At 37.0% G+C, this 23,145-nt stretch overlaps 1 protein-coding gene across 1 annotated transcript; it reads right to left on the minus strand.

Annotated features, from left to right (window-relative positions):
• Window positions 1-350: 350 nt before the first annotated feature.
• Window positions 351-15,527, minus strand: LOC138712439 (uncharacterized). The gene is made up of 3 exons (XM_069844260.1): window positions 15,236-15,527; window positions 2,058-5,674; window positions 351-503 (listed from the first exon to the last, which is right to left on the minus strand). Exons 2-3 carry the CDS (start codon window positions 4,767-4,769, stop codon window positions 462-464), a joined length of 2,754 nt encoding a protein of 917 aa, XP_069700361.1. The 5' UTR covers window positions 4,770-5,674; window positions 15,236-15,527; the 3' UTR covers window positions 351-461.
• Window positions 15,528-23,145: the final 7,618 nt, after the last annotated feature.

Consider the following 23,145-nt stretch of genomic DNA (forward strand, 5'->3'; position numbering starts at 1 on the left):
TGATTTGATTAGATATGTCGTATGTAGTTTTATACATCTCCAATATATATATATATATATATATATATATATATATATATATAGTTCAATAAATTAGGCTACAGTTTTCAGCTCTGATTTGATTAGATATGTCGTGCTCCTGTTTGAACATCTATCCAACACACACACACACATATATATATATATATATATATATATATATATATATATATATATATAATTCTTTTAACGTTGGATAACATTATTTATCTACCAGTCTGTGCAACACATAAAATGGCGCATAACTTCATTACATGCAAATAACTCAGTACCTTTAAAAGATAAACACAGTGTAGGCCTATGTGTGTAAATGTGAAGTTTTTATTTTCATTAGAATAGTTTACATTGGCTGTAGATTCCAACACGATGTCTTCGTACGTTGTGAGTGAAGATCAGCACGGGGTTGCGAGCTGTCCCGGTGGCTACCACCACGTGGACTGGGTTGTTGAGTAACTCATTGGAGACTGCAACATACGTGAAGGTGATCACTTATCAGTCATAAGCGTGTGGTACTCTTGAGGAAATTACGAATGTTTAATACTAGCTTATTTTCAAATTAGGTGTTTAATTGTTGTTTGTTGTTTCGTCAACTGTTCGAAGGCAGGTTTGAACCTCATAAATTACACCAATAAGTCATCAGTCGTGAGTAGGGTTGCCAACATTTTTTGAAGAAAATACGAGGAACTAAAGAATCGACAACATTTCACATAGAAAATTGACAAAAATATTCGATTTAGCTATTGAAAAGCAACTTTATTCTACAATTCGGCAGTTAGGCTTAAAAGTATTTTGAGACAGATTTTGTCTCGCGTAATAGTTCAATAAAGTAGACTATAGTTTACAGCCCTGATTTGATTAAATATGTCGTGATCCTGTTTGAACATCTATCCAATTATTATTATTCATGAGCTAAAACACCCTGTTTGTATGAGCATTACTACTTGGTATGCTTAGAACAAAACTAGCCAGTTTTTCCAAATTTATAACATTAGCATGCTTTGAATTTAAACGGGTGAGCACTAAACCCCATTTCTGGCAAGCACTACCTTCTAAAGAGGCTGAATACTTTAATTCCTGTCTTGAACAACGAAATTCATCATATAAATCATAATCAATCACGACAAATTCAAATGTTTAGAATAAAAATGTTTATATTATGCAAAAATAAGGGAGAAAATGCTCGAAGAGAACAATAATACGGGAGCCGGGATTCTGTTAAAAATTTGGGGCAAATACGGGAGATCTTGGGAAATACGGGAGGGGTGGCAACCCTACTCATGAGGCAACTAAAGCAGGAGAGGATAGCCAGTTAGTTTATTTTGCAATTAAGTGTTTAATAATTATTGTTTATTGTTTAGTCAACTATTCGAAGACAGGTTTGAACCTCATAAATGACACCAATAAGTCATCACTCATGAGACAACTAAACCAGAAGATAATAGGATAGGATGGCCAGTTTCTTTCTCCGTCTATTACATATATATAGCAGATTAGCTACATATTACACTAATCAGTCTTCAGAGATATACAAACAATATTGTTCTTCCTCTGACAGATCATCAAGTAAGTTTTAGTTCTGATAACAGGTGCACATATCAGCCAGAATCTCAATCAGAGGTTTATAACATTAAAATAAGAAATACAAATAGACGCAGACAAAGAGGGATAAAAGGGGAGGAAAAAAACTCTTTGCGTGTCTCTGTCTCACGGATTCTGAATGCATCTCTAATATATCAAGATTACTTTGCTTAACTTTTTGACACACAGATGAACATCTGGAAGAGTCCTAGATATTCAAATTTTTAAACCGGATATTTGGGTTCAAATTTGGCGAGCCAAATACAATTTGTGCTCTCCTGTCTTCTCTTTGAGATCATAATATGAGATTTTATAACATATTATTTCGCTCTGTGAAAATGATCGTATAATTAATATACAACTTGATAAACGTTTTTGGATTGCAAATCTATTGAAATGATGGTCTCATAATTTTGATCTTTGCGTCCGCTAGTACCCACCTCCGTTTCGGGATAGAGACCCAGACGAGCTGGAAGAAGCCAGAGTTGCTTGGGAACTTCCAGCACCACTGCCACAGCCTGCTGAACCGCAGCGAGCAAGTTGTTGGCTCTTCTTGTCACAGCGTCGACGAAGGAATTTGAACGGTTGTCAGATTTTCCCTTGGTAGTAGTTTTGGCTCGAGGATGAATTGTAGTCTTCTTCATCATATTCGTAACCATTGCACGAGGAGACTCGCTGTGGGACTGTACCGCAGCTTGTGACGAGTAATAAATGCCACTTGTATAATCTGTAAATGGTTTTTCCGAAGTTGGTGACGAGTATGAAGCAGCCATACCATCTGGATTCTCCCTATATGACTGTTCTGCAGTTGGTGGCGAGTATGATTCAGCCATGCCACCTGGATAGTTTCTATAGGACTGTTCTGCAGGTGGTGACGGGTATGATTCAGCCATGCCACCTAGATAGCTTCTATAGGACTGTTCTGCAGTTGGTGACGGGTATGATTCAGCCATGCCATCTGGATACTCTCTATAGGACTGCTCCGCAGTGGTATGTGACGAATGTGTCGTAACACTACCACGCAAATTCTCGCTGTGGGATTGTTCCTCATTGGTATGTACTGAGTATGAAGCAATATTGCTGGAAGGCACAATGGGATACTCCGTTGAACGAGCTGTATAACTTTGTGTTGCTGCGCGAGTCCTGCCTCTCTTACGTTCAAATGAATTTGAGGAATATGTTTGATCGACAGACGCAGTTATAGCGTTCGTAAAATCACCCAGTATTGGTTTTTTATTTGTGGAGTAAGAAATTTCTCCGAAATGTTCATTCAGGGGGAAAATTAATTTTTCAGGAACTGTCTTCTCTTCTCTAGCACTATCCGATATAGTAAATTTCTCCTCTGTAAATGGCCTAGCAGTAGTATCCACGAAAAGACTGTAAATTAATTTCGGTAGAATCGTCGAGTCTCTTTCAATTATCTGTTTCTGATTCACAGCGGGATATTCCGTTTCGCTGTAAACTGCAGTGAAAGGTGCTGTTATTCGTTCGGAGCTTGTTTCGCTATCAAGAATTACGCTACTGTTTGTTATTGGCCATACAAAATCCTTTGTATCCTCTAGGATGCGTAATTTGCTGACAGCTTCATGCTCCGATACATTGCTTCTGATTTGTTCTTTTATTCCTACATTTCTGTTATATTTGTTTCGGTATTTGGTCCTAACGTTCTGGGACCCAGGTGTCAAGGTACGAGGATAACCTTGACTGATTCTTTTCTTCGTTGACCCTGCGACAAATCTGTGGCTTCTCGTGGGGTCACTTATGCTGCTGAATTTTGGTGGAGGCCTTATTGATGCGCTATCAGCAGATCTTTTTCTGATAACTTTTGCTCCAGATTTCGTTGAAGTATTGGAAACTGCCATTTCGGTGGTTATTGAGAAACTTTCTAAGTCTGTATTGACTTCTACCTTAGATTTCTCACTTAAAGTTGTGTTGTATACCCTAATTGGTGAAACCTTCAACGTAAGTATACTTCCAGCACCTTGCCTTTGGAATTTATGTTTGTGGCGTCTTTCACGTAACGTCATCCGATCTAATGATGCCTGCTGAAGGGTTGAAGTAACAGTGGAGTAATTCTCTTTCTGAAAATCACGATTCGTACTTTTGCTGATACGAGGCGGTTGGGTTGTTGCTAAAACTGTTGTCTCGTTTATAGAAGACGAAGTCGTAATTTCACTGTCTTCTTCTATTGTGGTTGCCTCGCTTTCTTCGAACATATTCGTTGTAGTCATGATGTCTTGCTGAACCGTCATCGTCATCAATTTAATAGCATCTGTCGGCGATTGTTCGGTTGTATTTTTGCGTTTGGGTTTCTTCTTCCTCCTTTGTGTGGATCTTTCAGGATTCAGTATGATTATTGTGGTTTCCTGCACTTTACTTTCCAAAGAAGTGCCATTTTCTGTTCTGTTTTTCAATATTTCAGTTGGAATTCTACGAAGAGTCTTGAGTGTTCTTCTGGTTTCGTTTCTGAATGTTATGCTCTTAGTTATTTCGAATTCATTCTTTACGAAACCAATTTCTGCTGAGTTATCTGATGCGTTCTTATTTCCTCCTACAACAATACTTGTATTAGTTGGATTTGTTACCGTTTGAATTATTGGTAAATTTTCTCTTCGAGTAGATATATTTTTCTCTGCAGTCTGAGATATGTATTCTGGTGGTATTGTCTCTTCGCTACCCAGCGTTGAACTCTCCGTAACAGTATAAACAGTTGTATCCGAATAATCTGTAGATGAAACTACGGAAGTAGTCAGATCCATTGAAAGTGTATTGTTTGTTGTAAATAATTCTGTGGCACTTATGTTAGGTATGCCAAGAAATTTTCTGTCTCTGCTTCTATTCTTGAGCCGTATTTTGTCATTACTAGTGCTATTGTCTTTGAAAAATGGAAATAAGTTCAGCTCACTTTCAAACCTTGACTCTGATCGATTCAGACTATTGATAACTTCCTTTGTATACGCAGGTGTGTCGTGTGGATGCTTTTGTTTGACTCTTTTTCGTTTATTATTTACTAACGCGTTTTTTTCCGTTGACGCTGCAAGGCCTGATGTTTCTTTCAGATTGGTGAAAGTATTGTCCTGTGTGGTGCTCATAGTATATTCTTCTGCCGTATCAGTCACAGCAGTTGGCAGCTCTGTAGTGTTATCCTCCATCTCAGTAGTTGTTGATACGTCTGAATGAGATATTTCCTCGTTCTTGTTGGCAACGACTGATAGGTTGTTTTGATTCTTTATTTTAATATCAGCCAAAGAGTCGTTTCTGTGGTTACCTAAAAATTAATTAATAGTTAACATAGTTGTTTTTTGAATGTGCAAAAATTTGATCCGAACAAATGTAACATTTTAAAATTATTTTTCAGAACGAAAAGTTACATTTGTTCGAATCATATTTCTGCTCATTTTAAGAATAAAACTAAAAAATTCTTTCAAGCATTTATCATCATAATACACTGCTCTTTTAAATTGACTGAGTATTGGGAATTAAATCAATGGCTTTCCCTAAATATGCTATGAAATATTTCATATAAAACAATTTTTATCTCGAAATGGTAGCAAAAACGAGCAAAATTGTATTAAACGTTTTTGTTTGAAATATCTCGAAGAATAACGCCCTGAAATGAATTACATTACTTACGGTTCACTCTGTGTAGTTCGAAAACTTTGGGGACATAAAGTTCCAGACAGCGGTGTATTATCTAAAAGACGTATGTTTGATAGAATCAAACCACAAGTGTAATATATGGAAGTAAAATTAAGAAATTAGGAAAACAATATGTAAGAAGTGAATACAGTAGTGTTTTATAAGAAATTAAGAATAACAAGAAGTACAATGTAGTATTGTTTTCTAGTACTTTGTAAATGTTCTGCTCTCTTCTTCAATGTTGCGTTGGTGTCTTCTCGTACTGGTATGCGATGGCCATTTATGGCCATGGTAGCTGCTAAGATGAAAATTGCTAAAATTGTGTAGTTCTTGTTCGGTGTCTGCAACTTAGTTCGCATAGTCGCATCGAAGGAAACGGATGTCCCCATTTCGTAGTTATTCAAAATCTCTCTGGCAACTGAAATACAAAGTATTGTTAAAAGTATTATACATGTTATGTTGCAGTTCCTACCGTTAAAATATATATTATGAAATGAAAACTATATAACAATTTATCCATTTTCGATGTTTTCGCCATTAGAAGTGGTAAATGAGAGGAATTGTGATATTTGTGAATAAAACAGACACAGAACTTTACCACTAAAAGTTTTCGAAATTCGAGGCAACAAAGAAAGAGAACAAAATAACAATAAGTAGAAAATGAAAACGGAATAAAGGAAACTTAAGAACAAGGAAGGAGGATGGGTAACAAGAAATCGAAAAAAGAAGACAAAGTATACAAATAAAAAAATAAATAAATACAGCGATAGAAGAATAAAAGTCCTCGTACTGTACGTCAGCTAGGAGAAAGAATGCGAACTGAGGCGCGTCCAGCGTGATGTTATCTCTGAAATATTTCTACTGGGTGTTCATTTCAAAGTGTGTCATGACGTCACTGTTGTTGGGTCACCGATTTGAAGCGAGTTTCAGCTTATATGTTAGAGAAGTTGCCTATTATTTAAGGCGTTCTTCAATCTGAACTTGAGAACGTGTACGGTATAACTTGAACATCGTAGCAACAGATGGCGGTCTCTACGGTCTGTGTGCTACCATAACCTCTTTCGAACTGTGTTTTGCGCCGGCAAGGCGTACGCAGGGTATTTGTTATCATCGGTTGCGTAAGGTAACATTCCACAACACAAATCAAATGCTCCGTGTCCATGTTGACCGTCGAAGTTAATGTCAACAAATACGTAAGTAATCGTCTTAACCCTCTCCCCCATATCCCGACAGTAAGAAAAAAAACTCACTTCAGTACGTGTTTCCAAACAGTTCACATTCTTGCCACTACTGGCGTTACCGTACGTATCGGTAAGTAAACTTCAGAATAACGCCGTACTTGCTAGGCAACTTCTTTCGCATTTAGGTAATACGCCTTTGCGGAAGTGTAGGAAGATTGAATTCTCTAGGCTCATCGGATAGCCACATGACGACATACAGCGAGCCATGACACATTTTGAACTGAACACCCAGTATATCTCTACTTGCAATTATGTATTTTATACTTCTATGATCCTCTGATTGAGGTTCTGGCTGATATGTAGGCCTACATCTACCTGTTATCAGGCAGTACAGCTCATTTGACGATATGTGTCAGAGAAAGAGCAATTGTTTTTATAATAATAATAATAATAATAATAATAGTAATAATAGTAATAATACTTTATTGCCAGAACAAAGTTACATATTGATTTTTTTAAATATAAGAACTCTTTAACACCCCCAGAAAGAGTAAGTTACATACTCGTGCTTAGGGGGCATTTCACATAAGTTAATGTTAAGACATTTTATTGAATAACAGAGTAAAAAGTAATAAAAGAAGGAGAAAAAAGGCATATCACAATAATTGAACTTTAAATTTTCTTTGTTAACAGCAATTTTTAATAGAATTTTTGAAATAAGGAGCATTAGCAAATTGTATGTTTTGGAATTTTTCTATTATCATGTTATAAAGCCTTGGACCGAAGTTGCTACTGTGATTATATGCTACAGTTGTAGTACATTTAGGAACTGTCAAGCATTTGTTGTCTGATCTTTTGGTTTTATATTTATGTGAATATAAATGAATTATGTTTGGGTTTTTGTGTACGAAATTCAGTAACACATTGTTATTAATTTGATGGAAGTCAAATACTTTAAATTCTGAATACAGCACCTCTAACGAATAATCAAGAGGTTTATTAAGGCATATTTTTATTATTCTTTTCTGTAGCAGAATTATTGGCATGAGGGAGGTACTATAAGCACTACCCCATTCTATAATGCCGTATTGTAATATGCATAGCTTGTACTAATGCGAGATAAATCAGTTGTAAAGTATGGACAGTCAAGTAATTTCGTAGGATGACAAAATAGTGTATAATTTTTCTTAATCTATTGCACAGAAAAAGAACATGTTTATCCCAACGTAAATGTTGGTCGATTATTATTCCGAGATATTTAACTTGAGGAGATTCATTTAGAAAAGGACAGTTACAACTATTAGAAGAACAATTTGATGTAGGAATTTTTAAAAAGAGCCAATCAGGAGATTTCATACTAACAAACAGTGGTGGTTCCTCGGGGGAGGGAAGGGAGGAACGTCCTCCTCACATTTTTCTTCTTTTGAAAGTAAATTCCAAATGAAATATAACTTATACCTTGAAATTCGAGGAAGATTCGATAATTTTTAAGTTCACAGCTGTAAGAAAACCTCGGTTGATCGAGTTTTAAACGACGCGTACTCATGTGCTGCTAGAAAACTGTGAGAAAGATGCGAGATTGTTTGTGTGGAGGAAAGTCAATCCATTCCTCCTTTACTGTAGTTAACACACATAGACAACAGCGCACTAGCGGCCAGAGAAAGAAGCAGAGTTTTAAACCAAGTAAATGAAGGGATAGGGAGGAGATCCTCCTCTGAATCAGGGCATGGGCGGGAAATAGAAACCGACTCCTCTTGCAGCAAGCTCGCTACCACTGCCATCTAACGATGGTGCATTCAACCAGACTATAACACATCTAGGAAGAGACACAATAAAAACAGTTTTAACGCAAAGCTATGAAAGACTCCATATAAACTTTCTTAATATTATAAATCAAAATATATTATTCATTGCACTTTATATAAGCTACTATTCATGGTTTGAAACTTTCGAGGATATCTGAAAGTTGAAGTTGGATTTATATAAAACAAAGAGGAAGTAGTTCTACGTTAGTATCGCAGATCTTTTTGGCCCCTGAAATTCACTTCCATTCATTGTCTACTAGACAGCCAAGTTGTCAGTTATTTTACAAATATATTTGAAATTGAAAGTACTGCAAACTACATTATTTTTAACATAAAAAAGCCACCGGCGTGGCTCAGTCGGTTAAGGCGCTTGCCTGCCGGTCTGAAGTTGCGTTCGGGCGCGGGTTCGATCCCCGCTTGGGCTGATTACCTGGTTGGGTTTTTTCCGAGGTTTTCCCCAACCGTAATGTGAATGCAAGGTAATCTATGGCGAATCCTCGGCCTCATCTCGCCAAATATCATCTCGCTATCACCAATCTCATCGACGCTAAATAACCTAGTAGTTGATACAGCGTCGTTAAATAACCAACTAAAATAAAATAAAAACATAAAAAAAGTTAATCGGCCACCGGCAGCTTTGAACAATAATGGTAGTATGACTTTACAACAACTGACATTCTTCAAAAGCATGTGATACTGAACTTGTAAAATGTACATGTGGCAACACAGACCACGTGGGTGGGTGCAGTGTTCTCGCTTTCCTAACAGATTATTTCTCATTCCCAAAAGGTTCCGGTTACGTGCTAGTAGCTGGTCTCTTCCAACACGTCTGATGCTGTAGTGTGCGTGAAAAATGCTGCGAGGTTGTGAATTTCTTTGTAATTGTTAATTTGTGCAATTATTCAACAATGAATGGAAGTGAAAACATATTATATTTTGGACAATTTAGGAAACTCAGTTTACAAAAACAGATTATTGCTATACAAAAGGGAAGGCCAACCCTAACACTACCTGGTCTTACATGTATGCATGTAGGCTAATTTGTAGCATGTTTCTCTCAAGAAGGTGTCATTTTGAGCTGTTAACTTCTTTCCTCCTGTTAAGAAATATGCAGGAGCCGCCACTGCTAACAAATGTTAACGAAAATGGTACAATCGTGGTATACATATGAAGTCTGGCTAGTGTAATATGTAGCTAGTCAGCGATGTATGCAATGGAGGGGATAGGAACTGGCCACCATATCTCATTATCTCCTGGCCTAGTAGCCTCATAAGTGATGCCTTCTTGGTGTCACTTGTGAGGTTCAGGCCTGTCTTCGGACAGTTGAGTAAACAACAATACTTTTGTGATCTTGAGCCACTTCCAGAGAGGTTTGTTATCCCTCAATGGTAGGCCGACCAGTTTCTGGTTTTTACTGCGAACAGTTCAATGGATTCCAAGTTTTGGAAGTGGGCCATGGTTAGAAACAGCTGGTAATCTGAAGGCACAATATCAGGTTAACCCTCGCATTACCGATGGGGTCCATAACCCATGCAGTAAACGTTGTAAATAAATTTGTTCGGTAATGCGAAGGTTAAAATATGTCTGGTGTCATAGCAGTTAGATTCCACTTAGTTTCTAGACTTTTCTCCATGGTTGTTCGAGCGGCATGTCTCGTCTCTTCTTCGGTCGTTGCACTTTCTCGATCTCGTATTACATGTAGCCTACCGGTAATTAATAATTTTTAGAAGTCTATTACACTAATATTTTGTACGTAGTCTAACCCTTTTTTTGTACAGGGGTCGTCAGCACGGAGCACGCTGGGGCTAGCGTCTCTAACCCGCAGAAAACGCAGTGCATCATGATGTACTCCGTAGTTGCTAGCGGATATGCTCTCTATCTCTCCCTGCTGCACGACGCGAACGGTGCACACGGGACGGCACCGCGTACCCTTTGCGCATTTCAGCGAGTGCTGACGACCACTGGTTGAAACGTTTACTTTCGCCTTCATTTATCAGATTACTTAATATCTCGCTTCTCGTAAAGCTCAGTACAGATATTGAAACTGTCATTTCGGCTGCATATCATGTAGTTTTTTCTGTTCGAAGTCAAATTATTTTTGGTTAACACATTTTAAAAATACAGAGCATTCGCAAAGAAACAGATTTCGCTCAGATCGCAGACCTTTTGAGCCCTTTTACCGTGTTTTTAGCCACTTCTTTTGGACCATTTTAAAGGATGTTCATGTTTGAGACAATAATTGTAAATGTGTCCGTACATCGCAAATAACGTAGCTATGCTATTCATGTATAACGTAGGGTAATAGTATTCATGTGATAATATGCACGATATTCATACGGCTGAACACCGCAACCTTCTTACGGTATTCATACGCAACGTAAGCTAGTTCCTATTCTAATACACATGATTTTCAGTCAGTAATATTGCGATCTAGAGTGAGTACGTAACGGGTAAACATCTTTCTGCTTCGTGTGCGTATAGCAATACGAGATCTACTGTACATACTAAGGAGTTAATCGAAAGGGGAACAAACCGGGGAGAGGACACGCTAAGGAAAGCTAGGTTTTTCCGAAAAGTGTATGTTTATGCAGATGGAGAACTGTGAGCCAAAATAATCACAATTGGTGCCAATGAGATCGAAAGTATAAAAAATGAACGTTGTCATAATCAAAATGAAAGTCGTGCTCGACGACAAAGAATACCGTACGTGTTGCGTGGAGAAAGAAGTGTGATCAAAATGTGTCCGAGCCATCATCCAAAATAATCAGACTTGCTCTTAGTGAAGTGCCCGTTTACATCATTCAGATATTATGTAGCTCCTTCGGCAAAATATCTATTGTGAAAGGTGTTCTCTCCTAGCTTTGTCCACTTCTATCGCGGAGACATACGAAGCTATACAAACACTGCAACTCAGGACAACTAGAAATGAAGACTTCTTCCTGGTTAACAACATTGTAAGTAATATAATAAATAATAATGTTTAGCTCTGATACGAACTGTTATTGACAAGCTATCATGTACTTCTGTTAGTTTAAATTAACATTTAACTCTTATTGATGAATAGTCGTGTATGTATTCTAGTTTAATTCAGATTTTACACACTGACAAACCAGCAAGTAATGTTTTTGAACATACCTATGTTACAAAGCTTAAGTATTTTAACCCCAGACTACTTTGTATCACTGACTATGAAACGAGCGGGTCCGGGTTCAAATCCTGGTTGGGAGAAATTATCTGGTAGAGGTTTTTCCATGGTTTTCCTTAAACTCATTAAGAGTAAATGCTGGGTAACTTTCGGCGTTGGACCCTAGACTCATTTCGCTGATATTACGAAGGAATGGTGAACGGTAGAAGAGTTCGGGGCAGAATAAGATATTGGATTATAATATTATTTTATAAGATATTAAGATGTACTACATGGAATGTATGCGGAGATGGAAAGTAGAAAAGAGGAAATATTGGAGAATGATGAATTTGCAATGATAACCTACCATTAGGCAGAACACTATGTATGTGTGTAGTGTGTGTATCATTTCATCTCAATCAGACGCTAGATAACCATAGCTGTTGATGAAGCATCGTAAAATAACTCAATTAAAAATACTTTGTTCCATAGAGTCGTAAGTCTCTAAAAGTGGAAAGGAAAACATTGTTTTTGTGCAGTTCTATGCAAAATTTCGAACACTTGCTTGAAAATATCGTGGCTCAAAAGAAGCCCACAATTGGTGTGGTCAAAAAAGGACGTGGCTCATAAACGTCGATTGTGGTTCAAAAGTCGTGCTCTGAGATAAATACCGTCGACCTTTTATTGTTATCAGGCTACTCGTCCGCGAAAATGGGACCTGGCTTTATCAGGGGCTGAGACAGGATGGCCAACCTGTCAGCGTCGGATTCATGAATGGCGCCCAGGCCGACCTCGACTTGGACAATCATCGGATATATGTATAGGGTGCACAATGGGCCAAACCGTGCCTAAGTGTATCGACCATCCTGGGTCCAGTCCTTGTAAAGCCAGCCGGCTAGAAGTCAGTTTAGCAGAGTTCTGTACGAAATGGAAATTAATATTGCAGTCTGGTTCAGCTATGTTGAATGATATTAAAGTGTTTTTTTTTTTTCAAAACAAGGCCTTTTCGACGAATGGTCGAAATAGAGTCCTTTGTCTTTAGATATTTTTTATTTCTTTAGGTAGAAACAATTGTTCTAATATTGCAACTGTCCTAATCTAAATAAATCTCCTCTTTAAGTATCTCGGAACAATAATCGATCAACACTTACGTTGGGATAAACATATTCATTTTCATTGTAATCGATTAAGAAAAATTATTATTTTGTTCTGCATTTTTAATATTTCGAAAGAATTATTTCTAATTAACAATAAATAATTTCCAAAGATTTAGGCGAAAATTGTACAGTCATAATATATTTCCGTTATATTTTTCACAACTAGGCCTATCTGAATTTTTAAATTCTCCTCACTTTAAACTGGTTGTAATAATTATTTAAATACAGTAGAACGAAATAAAACATTTTAATTATTTATTAAAAGGACTTTTTCTTTAAGTTTTTGCACAATTCATTGTTATTTTAACATTTCCATGCAACATATTATTAAAAAAATAAATGCTACAGCAAAGTTCATAGTACATATGAAAGGTTCAGAGCCATAGTGGGCCAAGAGCCATTTATTAAAAACGGAGAAAGCAAGGGTTAAAGTTAAGTGAATACCATAGTTTAATAAAGATTGACGTATCATTTAGTTTTAATGTGCATACTTTATATTACTTGCTTTATGTTTCATTGAATTATGGTATTCACATAATTTTAACCCTTGTTTTCTCCGTTTTTAATATATGGCGCTTGGCCCACTATGGTTCTGAACCCTTCATATTGTTAAGATGTTAAAAAAAACAAACACCTACAGAGTTTCGTTAAAATATATGAAACAAACATCTTCAGTAATCAAGGAAATACTCAACATTTAAAGTTTCGGAAAACGAGAGACAAAGAATAAAAGGGCAGTGAAGTGACATGATTAAAAGTTTAAAAGCGTATCTCTGACACAATTAGAGATATTTAAGAAATTCTTCCATCACAAAAAATAATAATAATGTGTTCTATAAAGCTATTTAGCCTAGGGCAGCTTTTCTCAAACTATGGTCCGCGGACCACCTGTGGTCCTCGAGGTCTGTCCTTGTGGTCCTTCAAAAAAGACAGAAGAAAAAATAACATTCAAACGAATTGCATATCACAGTATAGCTGAAAACCTCAGAGTTTGGAAATGACACATGGCAATCGCCTTTCACTTTTTCTCCCAGTACTGACATTTTATGAAATTTATATACTCTACCCGTCTATTGACTTCCCACTCTACCCTCAGCAACAAAAGAGGGACTTAAAGCACTATGAACGTGCAGTTTCTCGCTATCTTTTCCGTGCATATCTGGCGTCGTGCCTGTAACCCAGCTAGGGACTACCCGAATTCATAACAGGACCAAAGTACCGAACGTTTCATGTAATTATGACTTTCTTAATAATTTGGCGATACCCAGTCTGCACATTGAAATGGTCACGTACTATAAGTCGTACACAAAAATGCAAAATTGCATCTTTACTTGTTGAAAATCGGGCATGTTTCTGCATTAATTTTATTTTTGCTGATGACGATATAAAAATGTTCTTCTATTAACATTAACTTAATTAGTTAATACTTATGTATTTACTTACTTACTTACTTACTTGCTTACTGGCTTTTAAGGAACCCGGAGGTTCATTGCCGCCCTCACATAAGCCCGCCATTGGTCCCTGTCCTGTGCAAGATTAATCCAGTCTCTACCATCATATCTTAGCTCCCTCAAATCCATTTTAATATTATCTTCCCATCTACGTCTCGGCCTCCCCAAAGGTCTTTTTCCCTCCGGCCTCCCATCTAACACTCTATATGCATTTCTTGATTCGCCCATACGTGCTACATGTCCTCCCCATCTCAAACGTCTGGATTTTATGGTCCTAATTATGTCAGGTGAAGTATACAATGCGTGCAGCTCTGCGTTGTATAATTTTCTCCATTCTCCTGTAACTTCATCCCACTTAGCCCCAAATATTTTCCTAAGAACCTTATTCTCAAACACCCTTAATCTCTGTTCCTCTCTCAAAGTGAGAGTCCAAGTTTCACAACCATACAGAACAACCGGTAATATATTGCTGTGGTCGTGCCGGAGAATCAGTCCCATTCTGAGGCTTACTGTTAGGTTTCGTAACAAGCTGTTTTTACGGTGATGGGTTGTTAGCCCTTCGCCCAACCCCCAAGCTGGAGGACCACCCCTTATCGGCTGTCCACGACTGCTTATTCAATATATTCGCAGCTACCCTCCATATCTGGAGGCCGTCTCCTCTATCCGCAACCTGAGGACGCGCCATGCCGTGGTGATAGGGACCCGCAATACATGGACTTAATTAGTTAATACTAATATAAAACTAATTTAATTTAATTAATTTTAATTAATTATTTCTACATTAAAATGTTAGTATACTGGTATTAAAATATGCTACATAAATGATAAATTTGCTTTCGAAGGGAACAAGAGTAAGGTGGTCCGCGGAACTGTTCTTGGCTTAAAAAAGTGATCCCCACTTCAGAAAAGTTTGAGAAACGCTGGCCTAGGGATTTCAAGTTTTGTTATTTTTTAAAAATAAGGATATGTGGTAAATATCTTAAAAGTATTGAGTGAATAGTTTCAGATCTCCAAATTTCACTTATAGTTTAGCTTGAGAAGCCACATGAAAATTTATAACAGATTTAAGTGGGATGTTGCTAATCGACCCCATTTCTTCGTAAAATCTCCTTAAATTTGGCTAACAGAAACTTTTGGCTACCTTTACACCACTGTCCCTTGCATTACAAGAAATGTCATTGCGAATTTACCATTAGCAAGACGAAGTTTAGTAGCCTACATTAAATATTATAGGTATGCATAGCTTTATGCGAGTACTCACCGAGAAGATGAGGGCGAGGTCACGACTGACAGCCATCTGAGGACGAGGCGCACTGCAGCTCCTGTGGGCTCATCTCTGATCTGCATTGCTCTTCCGCCTTACCCACTAAAGGGAGAAAGTCAGTCACGTAGCAATCTTAATGACATGTTACAGCAACCACCTTGATTGTGTATATCTCAATATTCCGCGTTCGTAACACAATCTGCACCAGGAACACAAGCCTGACACCTCGCTGGCGGCTAGATTCTTCATTAAGGTCCAATGGAGATACCTGGTAATACTGTAGATACGTCACTTCCTCACTTAATATTGTTCTCCCACTATCTTATTAGGGTAAAGTTGCATAATTCCGTGATACGTTTTTTTCACTGAATGTTACGGGATTGGATATCTTGCTAGGAAGTTCACCGATATCTCAAAAGTAAGCGAAAGATGCACTCTTTCGAGAAAGATGTCTGTCGCTATGGTCGAAAGGCAAAGCTTTGACTGACATTCAATTTAAGAAAATTACCACGGGATTAGGGGTATCACGGAATTAGGCAACTTTACCATATACTGGAACCACGCACCGCGGGTTCAAATCTGTCCGAATACAATTAATTTTTAAGCCCATAAACGCAAAGTATAGAACTATAATAGGTAGAGTCAGAAATGCACAAAGTCTGAAATATGCGAAATAAAACAAGAAATATGCAAAAAAAACACGCAAATTCAGTTCTTTTATATCGTTTACTATCTTTCTAAAAAACAAATGTGAAAGATAGGTAGGTAAGCTTATACATGTTTTTTCATTTGCCATTATGTGCACTTTATTTCTTTGTTTATCTTATTTTTCTGGTTGAAACACGGAAAACACGGGAATTTTACTTGAAGCAAGTAAAGAGAAAGGTTTGAACGTAAATCCCGAAAGAAAAAGTGTATGATTATGTCTCGTAACCAGTACATAGCGCAAAATGGAAATATAAAAATTAGAAATAAATTTATCATTTGAAAAGGCGGAAAAGTTCAAATATCTTGGACCAACAGTAACAAATGTAAATGACACTCGGAAAGAAATTAAACGCAGAATAAATATGAGAAATGCCTATTATTATTCGGTTGAGAAGATTTTGTCATCCAGTCTGCTCTCAAAAATCTTGAAAGTTAGAATTTATAAAACAGTTATATTACCGGTTGTTCTGTATGATTGTAAAACTTGGATTCCCACTTTGAGAGAGGAACAGAGGTTAAGGGTGTTTGAGAATAAGATTCTTAGAAAAATATTTGGGACTAAGAGGGATGAAGTTACAGGAGAATGGAGAATGTTTCACAACGCAGAACTGCACGCATTGTATTCTTCACCTGACATAATTAGGAATATTAAATCCAGACGTTTGAGATGGGCAGGACATGTAGCACGTATGGGGAATCCAGAAATACATATGGAGTGTTAGTTCGGAGGCCGGAGGGAAAAAAGACCTTTGGGGAGGCCGAGACGTGATGGGAAAATAATATAAAAATAGATTTGAGGGGGGTGGCATATGACGATGGAGACTGGATTAATCTTGCTCAGGATAGGGACCGATGGCGGGCTTATGTGAGGGGCGGCAATGAACTTCCGAGTTCCTTAAAAACCATTTGTGGGTTTGAACCGCGAACCTAATATACGACGGCCAGCATGGTAACAGCAAAACCACCTTAATTTCTAAGACAGTGAGCGGCATACTCTTCGTATTTCACAAGTTTTATTTTTTGCAATGATACACAAATTGCAATTGCTTGCTTCTGTTTATTTCACTTCCTTATTCGTGATCGTACACCATGCAATTAAATTGTAATTTATTATCTAAATAACATTCAATAACCGTGAAGTTCAATTGTTTTGGCTCATAATACTTGTACAGAGTGTAGAGAAAGCAATGCTAGATATTCACTTAATCATGTTCCAAAAGCTGTTATGTCGGTGAAGTGGTTTTTGGCAACATTAATCAAATAATAATTGTTTAATTCATTTATCCAGTAAATATGTACAGTCTTAGAAACAAATGATGGCGAGATTCTTGGTGATGAAAAAGTTTATATCGCTTACTTACTTACTGGCTTCTAAGGAATCTGGAGGTTCATTGCCGCCCTCACATAAAGCCCGCCATTGATCTCTATCCTGAGAAAGATTAATCTGTGCTCTATCATCATATCCCACCACCCTCAAATACATTTTAATATTATCCTCCTAGCTACGTCTCGGTCTCCCTAAAGGTATTTTTCCCTCAGGCCTCCCAACTAACACTCTATGCTTTTCTGGATTCGGCCGTACGTGCTACATGCCCTGCCCATCTCAAACGTCTGGATTTAATGTTCCTAATTATGTCAGGTGAAGAATATAATGCGTGCAGTTCTGTGTTGTGTAACGTTCTCCATTCTCCTGTAACTTCGTCCTTCTTAGCCCCAAATATTTTCCTAAGCACCTTATTCTCAAACACCCTTAACCTACGTTCCTCTCTCAAAGTGACAGTCCAAGTTTCACAACCATAAAGAACAACCGGTAGTATAAATGTTTTATAAATTCTAACTTTCAGATTTTTTGACAGCAGACTGCATGATAAAAGCTTCTCAACCAAATAATAACAAGCATTTCCCATATTTATTCGGTGTTTAATTTTCTCCCGAGTATCATTTATATTTGTTACTGTTGCTCCAAGATATTTGAACTTCTCCACCTCTTCAAAAGATAAATTTCCAATTTTTATATTTCCATTTCGTACAATATTCTCGTCACGAGACATAATCATATATTTTGTCTTTTCGGAATTTACTTCCAAACCTATCTCTTTACTTGCTTCCAGTAAAATTCCCGTGTTTTCCCTAATCGTTTTTGGGTTTTTTCCTAATATATTCACGTCATCCGCATAGACAAGAAGCTGATGTAAACCGTTCAATTCCAAACCCTCTCTGTTATCTTGGACTTTCCTAATGGCATACTCTAGAGTCTAGCAGTGATGTCAAAGAAAGAGCGCATAACGGACGTTCGATTCCTTCGCGTGCTTACGTGCTCGAGTGGATAGCCGTAAACACAGATAAGAGCAACACACAGGGGCGGACAAAGTGAATTATTTTCACACGCCTAGACTTGAACGCACTGGCCGAGAGCTTAAGATAAGCGAGCGTTGGGAGTCATTTTACTCCTGTGTTTATGAAAACTTGTGATAAAGCTAGCCCAGCTATGCGCTACTAGACGAACCATCACATGTTTGTCTCCTGGCCTTGCTTATCTCGCTAGGTTCCGTCTCACAGCCTGCTGGTTAGTTCACGCGCGTACTATTTATTTTCTCTATTTGATATTTTCAATACTTTCTTATCAACCGTGCACCAGTAAAAAATATGTGTTTATTTGTACATTCAATGCGGAATCTAACCATATATTTTAAAAATATTTTTTCGTGGGCAAAGGCGTCGTAATGAAGAAAAATCTAAATTTCTCCATTTCCATAAAAAGTAAGAAAAACTGTTTACATGTCAATATAAACTTTAACTTCTCAGCATCAAAATAAACCATGATTTTGATCATTGGGTGAAAGGGTTTCGGAGCCACAACAGTTTAAAGTTGCTAATTTTGTGAAAATGCGATAAATTTAAATATTTTAAATTTAAACACTATGAAGTTCTGATGCCTCAAACTCTGCACAAAGCATTGTATCACAGTTGTCAACGGACAGAAAAAGTTTCATTGTATTTAAAAATTGCAAGGTCAATTTTCTCTATATTTCGGTCGATTTGAGATGGAATAGCCCATACATTAAATTTGAACACTATTTATTTAGGCCTACAAGACTGTCTTCAATTGAATACCTCTTTAATAACTGTACTTTATTTTTTTTGTTATGTAGCCCTGTACATCTGTCAATTCAGTTTACGTATTTGGAAATTAGAAGTTTATCACATTAGTATATACACTCAACTTTTGTAAACTTTGTGTTTACAGCACATGTTTATGTATAATTTGTTTTTAATTTGTTGTTTGTATTTCTTTATGTTGGTGTGCTTGTAATTGGGGATAACTCCCTGTAAGGACCCTCAATAAAGAAAATGTTAAATGTTAAGTTTTATTTAACGACGCTCGCAACTGCAGAGGTTAGCCTATATCAGCGTCGCCGGATGTGCCGGAATTTTGTCTCGCAGGAGTTCTTTTACATGCCAGTAAATCTACTGACATGAGCCTGTCGCATTTAAGCACACTTAAATGCCATCGATCTGGCCCGGGATCGAACCCGCAACCTTGGGCATAGAAGGTCAGCGCTATACCAACTCGCCAACCAGGTCGACTATCAATAAAGAAATAATAAATTAATTGATACGTAGTAAATAATCTAGATATTTGTACTTACGGTAGTCTGTAATGTATCTAATAATTTTAATCGTTCTTCCCCCTAGATATATCTGTATGTTTGTTCACGGTATGTTGAATAATGTCGCTGTATGCTGCTTTTCTTATTAATCGTATGTTTACCACATATTAAGCACTGTATATCTCCTTCCTGTTCCTTGCATAGGAACTCCAGTGCCCATTCGACCTGGAACTTGTTACACGATCTCTTCGCTGGGTGCATGATTAATGCCAACTGTACACTGTACAACCCTCACTGAAGCACGTATTCGTAGCTGGCGCGCTCTGCGTGGTCCAGTGACGCAAGCGTTCTCGTAGCGCATATACGCTCTGATTGACATCACTGCTAGAGCAAAGTTAAAAAGTAAAGGTGATAGTGCATCTCCTTGCTTAAGCCCACAGTGAATTGGAAACGCATCTGACAGAAACTGACCTATACGAACTCTGCTGTACGTTTCACTGAACACATTTTAATTAATCGAACTGGTTTCTTGGGAAAACCAAATTCAATAAGAATATCATATGAAACTTCTCTCTTAACCGAGTCATATCCCTTTTTGAAATCTATGAATAATTGATGCACTGTAAAGTTTATATCGCACTACTTATTTACGATAAATTCTTTTTCCCTGGCACTTGCCTACTGGTCGTAGCTGCGCTCTGATGTGGATTCGATTCCCGCTTTCGAAATCTAAACTACTGGATGATAGTTTGATAACAAGAGGTAGCGTTTATACCAATTATAAGACCCACACCGTGGGTTGAAGAAGAGGTTCTGACTATACCAGAACCAATTCTGTGTTGACTTTCATTGCTTCATCTCAGGGATCAATCTTATCTTATCTTGTGATTTCTTCATATTTCCCTTTGCCTTTATTTTGGTTTTATATGCTACTCTGTGGTAATGAACGTTATTTCTTCTTCAATAATACCTTCAAACTTAAAAACAATTCTGTTTTGTGTCAAAATACCGCCACACTTACAACCAAATCCAGTTTCAATTGACAGAAAAGGAGGAGACATTTTTGGTCATTTTCGCCGTAAAATCGATGCTGTAACATTGAATTTAAAATACAGAGTGTAAGTAATATAAGTGTGCAGATTTTAACAAATTCCTTGGATACAGTAGACTAAGTATAACAGAAAATTCTAATACCATATTTGTACAAAATGAATACTTTTCTCAGAAAAAATAATTTTCCCTTAAATATTAACACTGTTTTATTCGATAAGTACTAACCGTATGATTCCGATTTTTACTCTTATCATTAGAGAAACTGATAAGAAATGGTCTATCCCTTACAGTTTTTCAATAAATTCGACGGGTTTTCTTGCAAAGTAAATAAAATATGTATTAAAACGTATCATTATTTCCTGCCATTACGAAATTTTGGCACATCTTCAAATACTCAGTGTGTACTAAAGGGACATCATTTTATTTTTACTTCAGCTTTTATTGTACCTGAGTTTTTGAATGTACTTCACTCCCACCCCTTCTACTAACGAAGTTCCAACTGTCCTCCACACAGAAACAAGGCCGCAGTACTGAGTTAGTGATTATAGTATGTTTCAGAAATGTGTTCGCGTTTTCCAGTGACGAAAACTTCCAATATTGAATCGTATTTTCGCACAGGTACTGTCGTCCGTTTGCCTACGTCGCATCCCGATTTCCCCCACCTGCTTTTGCTCGCTCCACTGTAAATACTAGTGACTGGGTTTTCTTAGCTCTTTTCTGAAAACATTAATTTCTGTTAGGAATTAATTGGACGTCTACGTAATATTATGCAGCTGTTTAAAATAACTTAAATAAAAGGGCCTCGTTAAGTAATTAACTATCACGTGATTCCCCCTTTTCTACGATCCTGCGACATAACCACTTCGACGGACAGTAGATAGCATGTCTGAGTAATTTTGTCTGTGCGGGTCGGGCAGAAGTGAAGACTGAATTTACAGTACGTAAGGTACTCTTTTATAGAGTAGGTACAGAATTATTTCAACATGAGTTACTAAGTATGAAGGACGAAACTGGTAATTGGAATTAGAATAGTCTATAGTGCGATAATAGGCACAAAACAACTGAAGCTTGTATCGAAATGAACGGCCACCACTTTCAAAAATATGTTTAAATATCCATATTATGATTATTTTTCATTTTTACTTCATTCTCTATATCGTACGCTAATGTGCTGTAGATAGTATAATATACACTGCATAATGAATACGTTCGCATGGATAACTCAGTTCGTGAGTAAAAACCCTTATTGTTAATACTGTACCGTATTTTGATTAAACAAAACCTAATGAAAATTATCACACTCAAAATCGCGATATTTCCTAGTTTACGTAAATGGATGAACTACTTTCCTTCCCTCCTGTACCTAGTAAAGTGATTTGTTTGTATTTTACGCCAGTATCATCGAACTCAGTCGTGGAAGCAGGTAGCAAACGGTGTTTCCGGGTCTCAATCATTAATCCAAAGGTAGAGCCAGGTTAATATTAAAAATGTTAGTAAAAATAAAATGATGTCCCTGTATAAGCAGTAATATGAGTTGCTGCCAGGAAGTCAAAAGGAAGATAGCAATGGCCAAAGAAGCTTTTTATAGAAAAAGGAGCAACTTCTGCGACCTCTGGAGAAAGAATTAAGGAAGAGACTAATGAAGTTCTTTGTGTAGAGTGTGGAATTGTATGGAGCAGAAACATAGACATTACGACGACGTGAAAAGAAGCGACTAGAAGCATTTGGAATGTGGATATGGAGAAGAATGGAGCGTATAAAATAATAATAATAATAATAATAATAATAATAACTGGCAGAGTTAAGGCCATTCCCACATGAAATAATGTGGGATCGTGCGAGTGTTCGGAGGAAGATTGTGATATGAGCAGATTGTAATGGCAGTTGTAAATCAGGGAGTTACAATTATTTGCACATTAAAACTTATATCGGCACCTTTTGTTATTTTTTCTTACTAATTTGCACTCTTGTATTGATGTTAAGACGGTATAAATTTTGTATTACATTTCTGTTTCTATGTATTTAGATATTAATGATTATGGTTTAATTTGACATTATTTTTATGTTTAATTCTATAAATTTCATGATGAACGGATCAAACTGTATTAAGTCCAAAAATAGTAGCTAATTTCTAGGGACTGAAATTTGAAAATATGTTATTTTACATATTATCCAATTTAGCATGTACAGAAATGAGATTCAGAACTCTTCTTTCATAAATAGCTGTCATATTTTAGGAGTATTTTGTTTTTCGTCTCTTCCATAAAATTACATTTTTTTGGACATGATATGGTTTACAACGATGCTGATCATATTATGTTGATGGTTATCATAACTTTCAATTTAACTTCAGTGTGGAGAGTTGTTTCAAGAAGTGCTGCCATAGTTTCGAGTTGTCATCTTTTGGAAATGAGCTCCTGTCTTATATTAAGCATTTGGAAGATACCGGTTATATTAACTTTCTGTTAACTGTTCACAGATGTCACGAATTGCGCAGAAGTCTTGCGTCTTACGCTGTACGGGAGGTCGGCGCCC

This window comes from Periplaneta americana, chromosome 13 (genome assembly GCF_040183065.1).
Source record: "Periplaneta americana isolate PAMFEO1 chromosome 13, P.americana_PAMFEO1_priV1, whole genome shotgun sequence".
NCBI lineage: Eukaryota > Metazoa > Arthropoda > Insecta > Blattodea > Blattidae > Periplaneta > Periplaneta americana.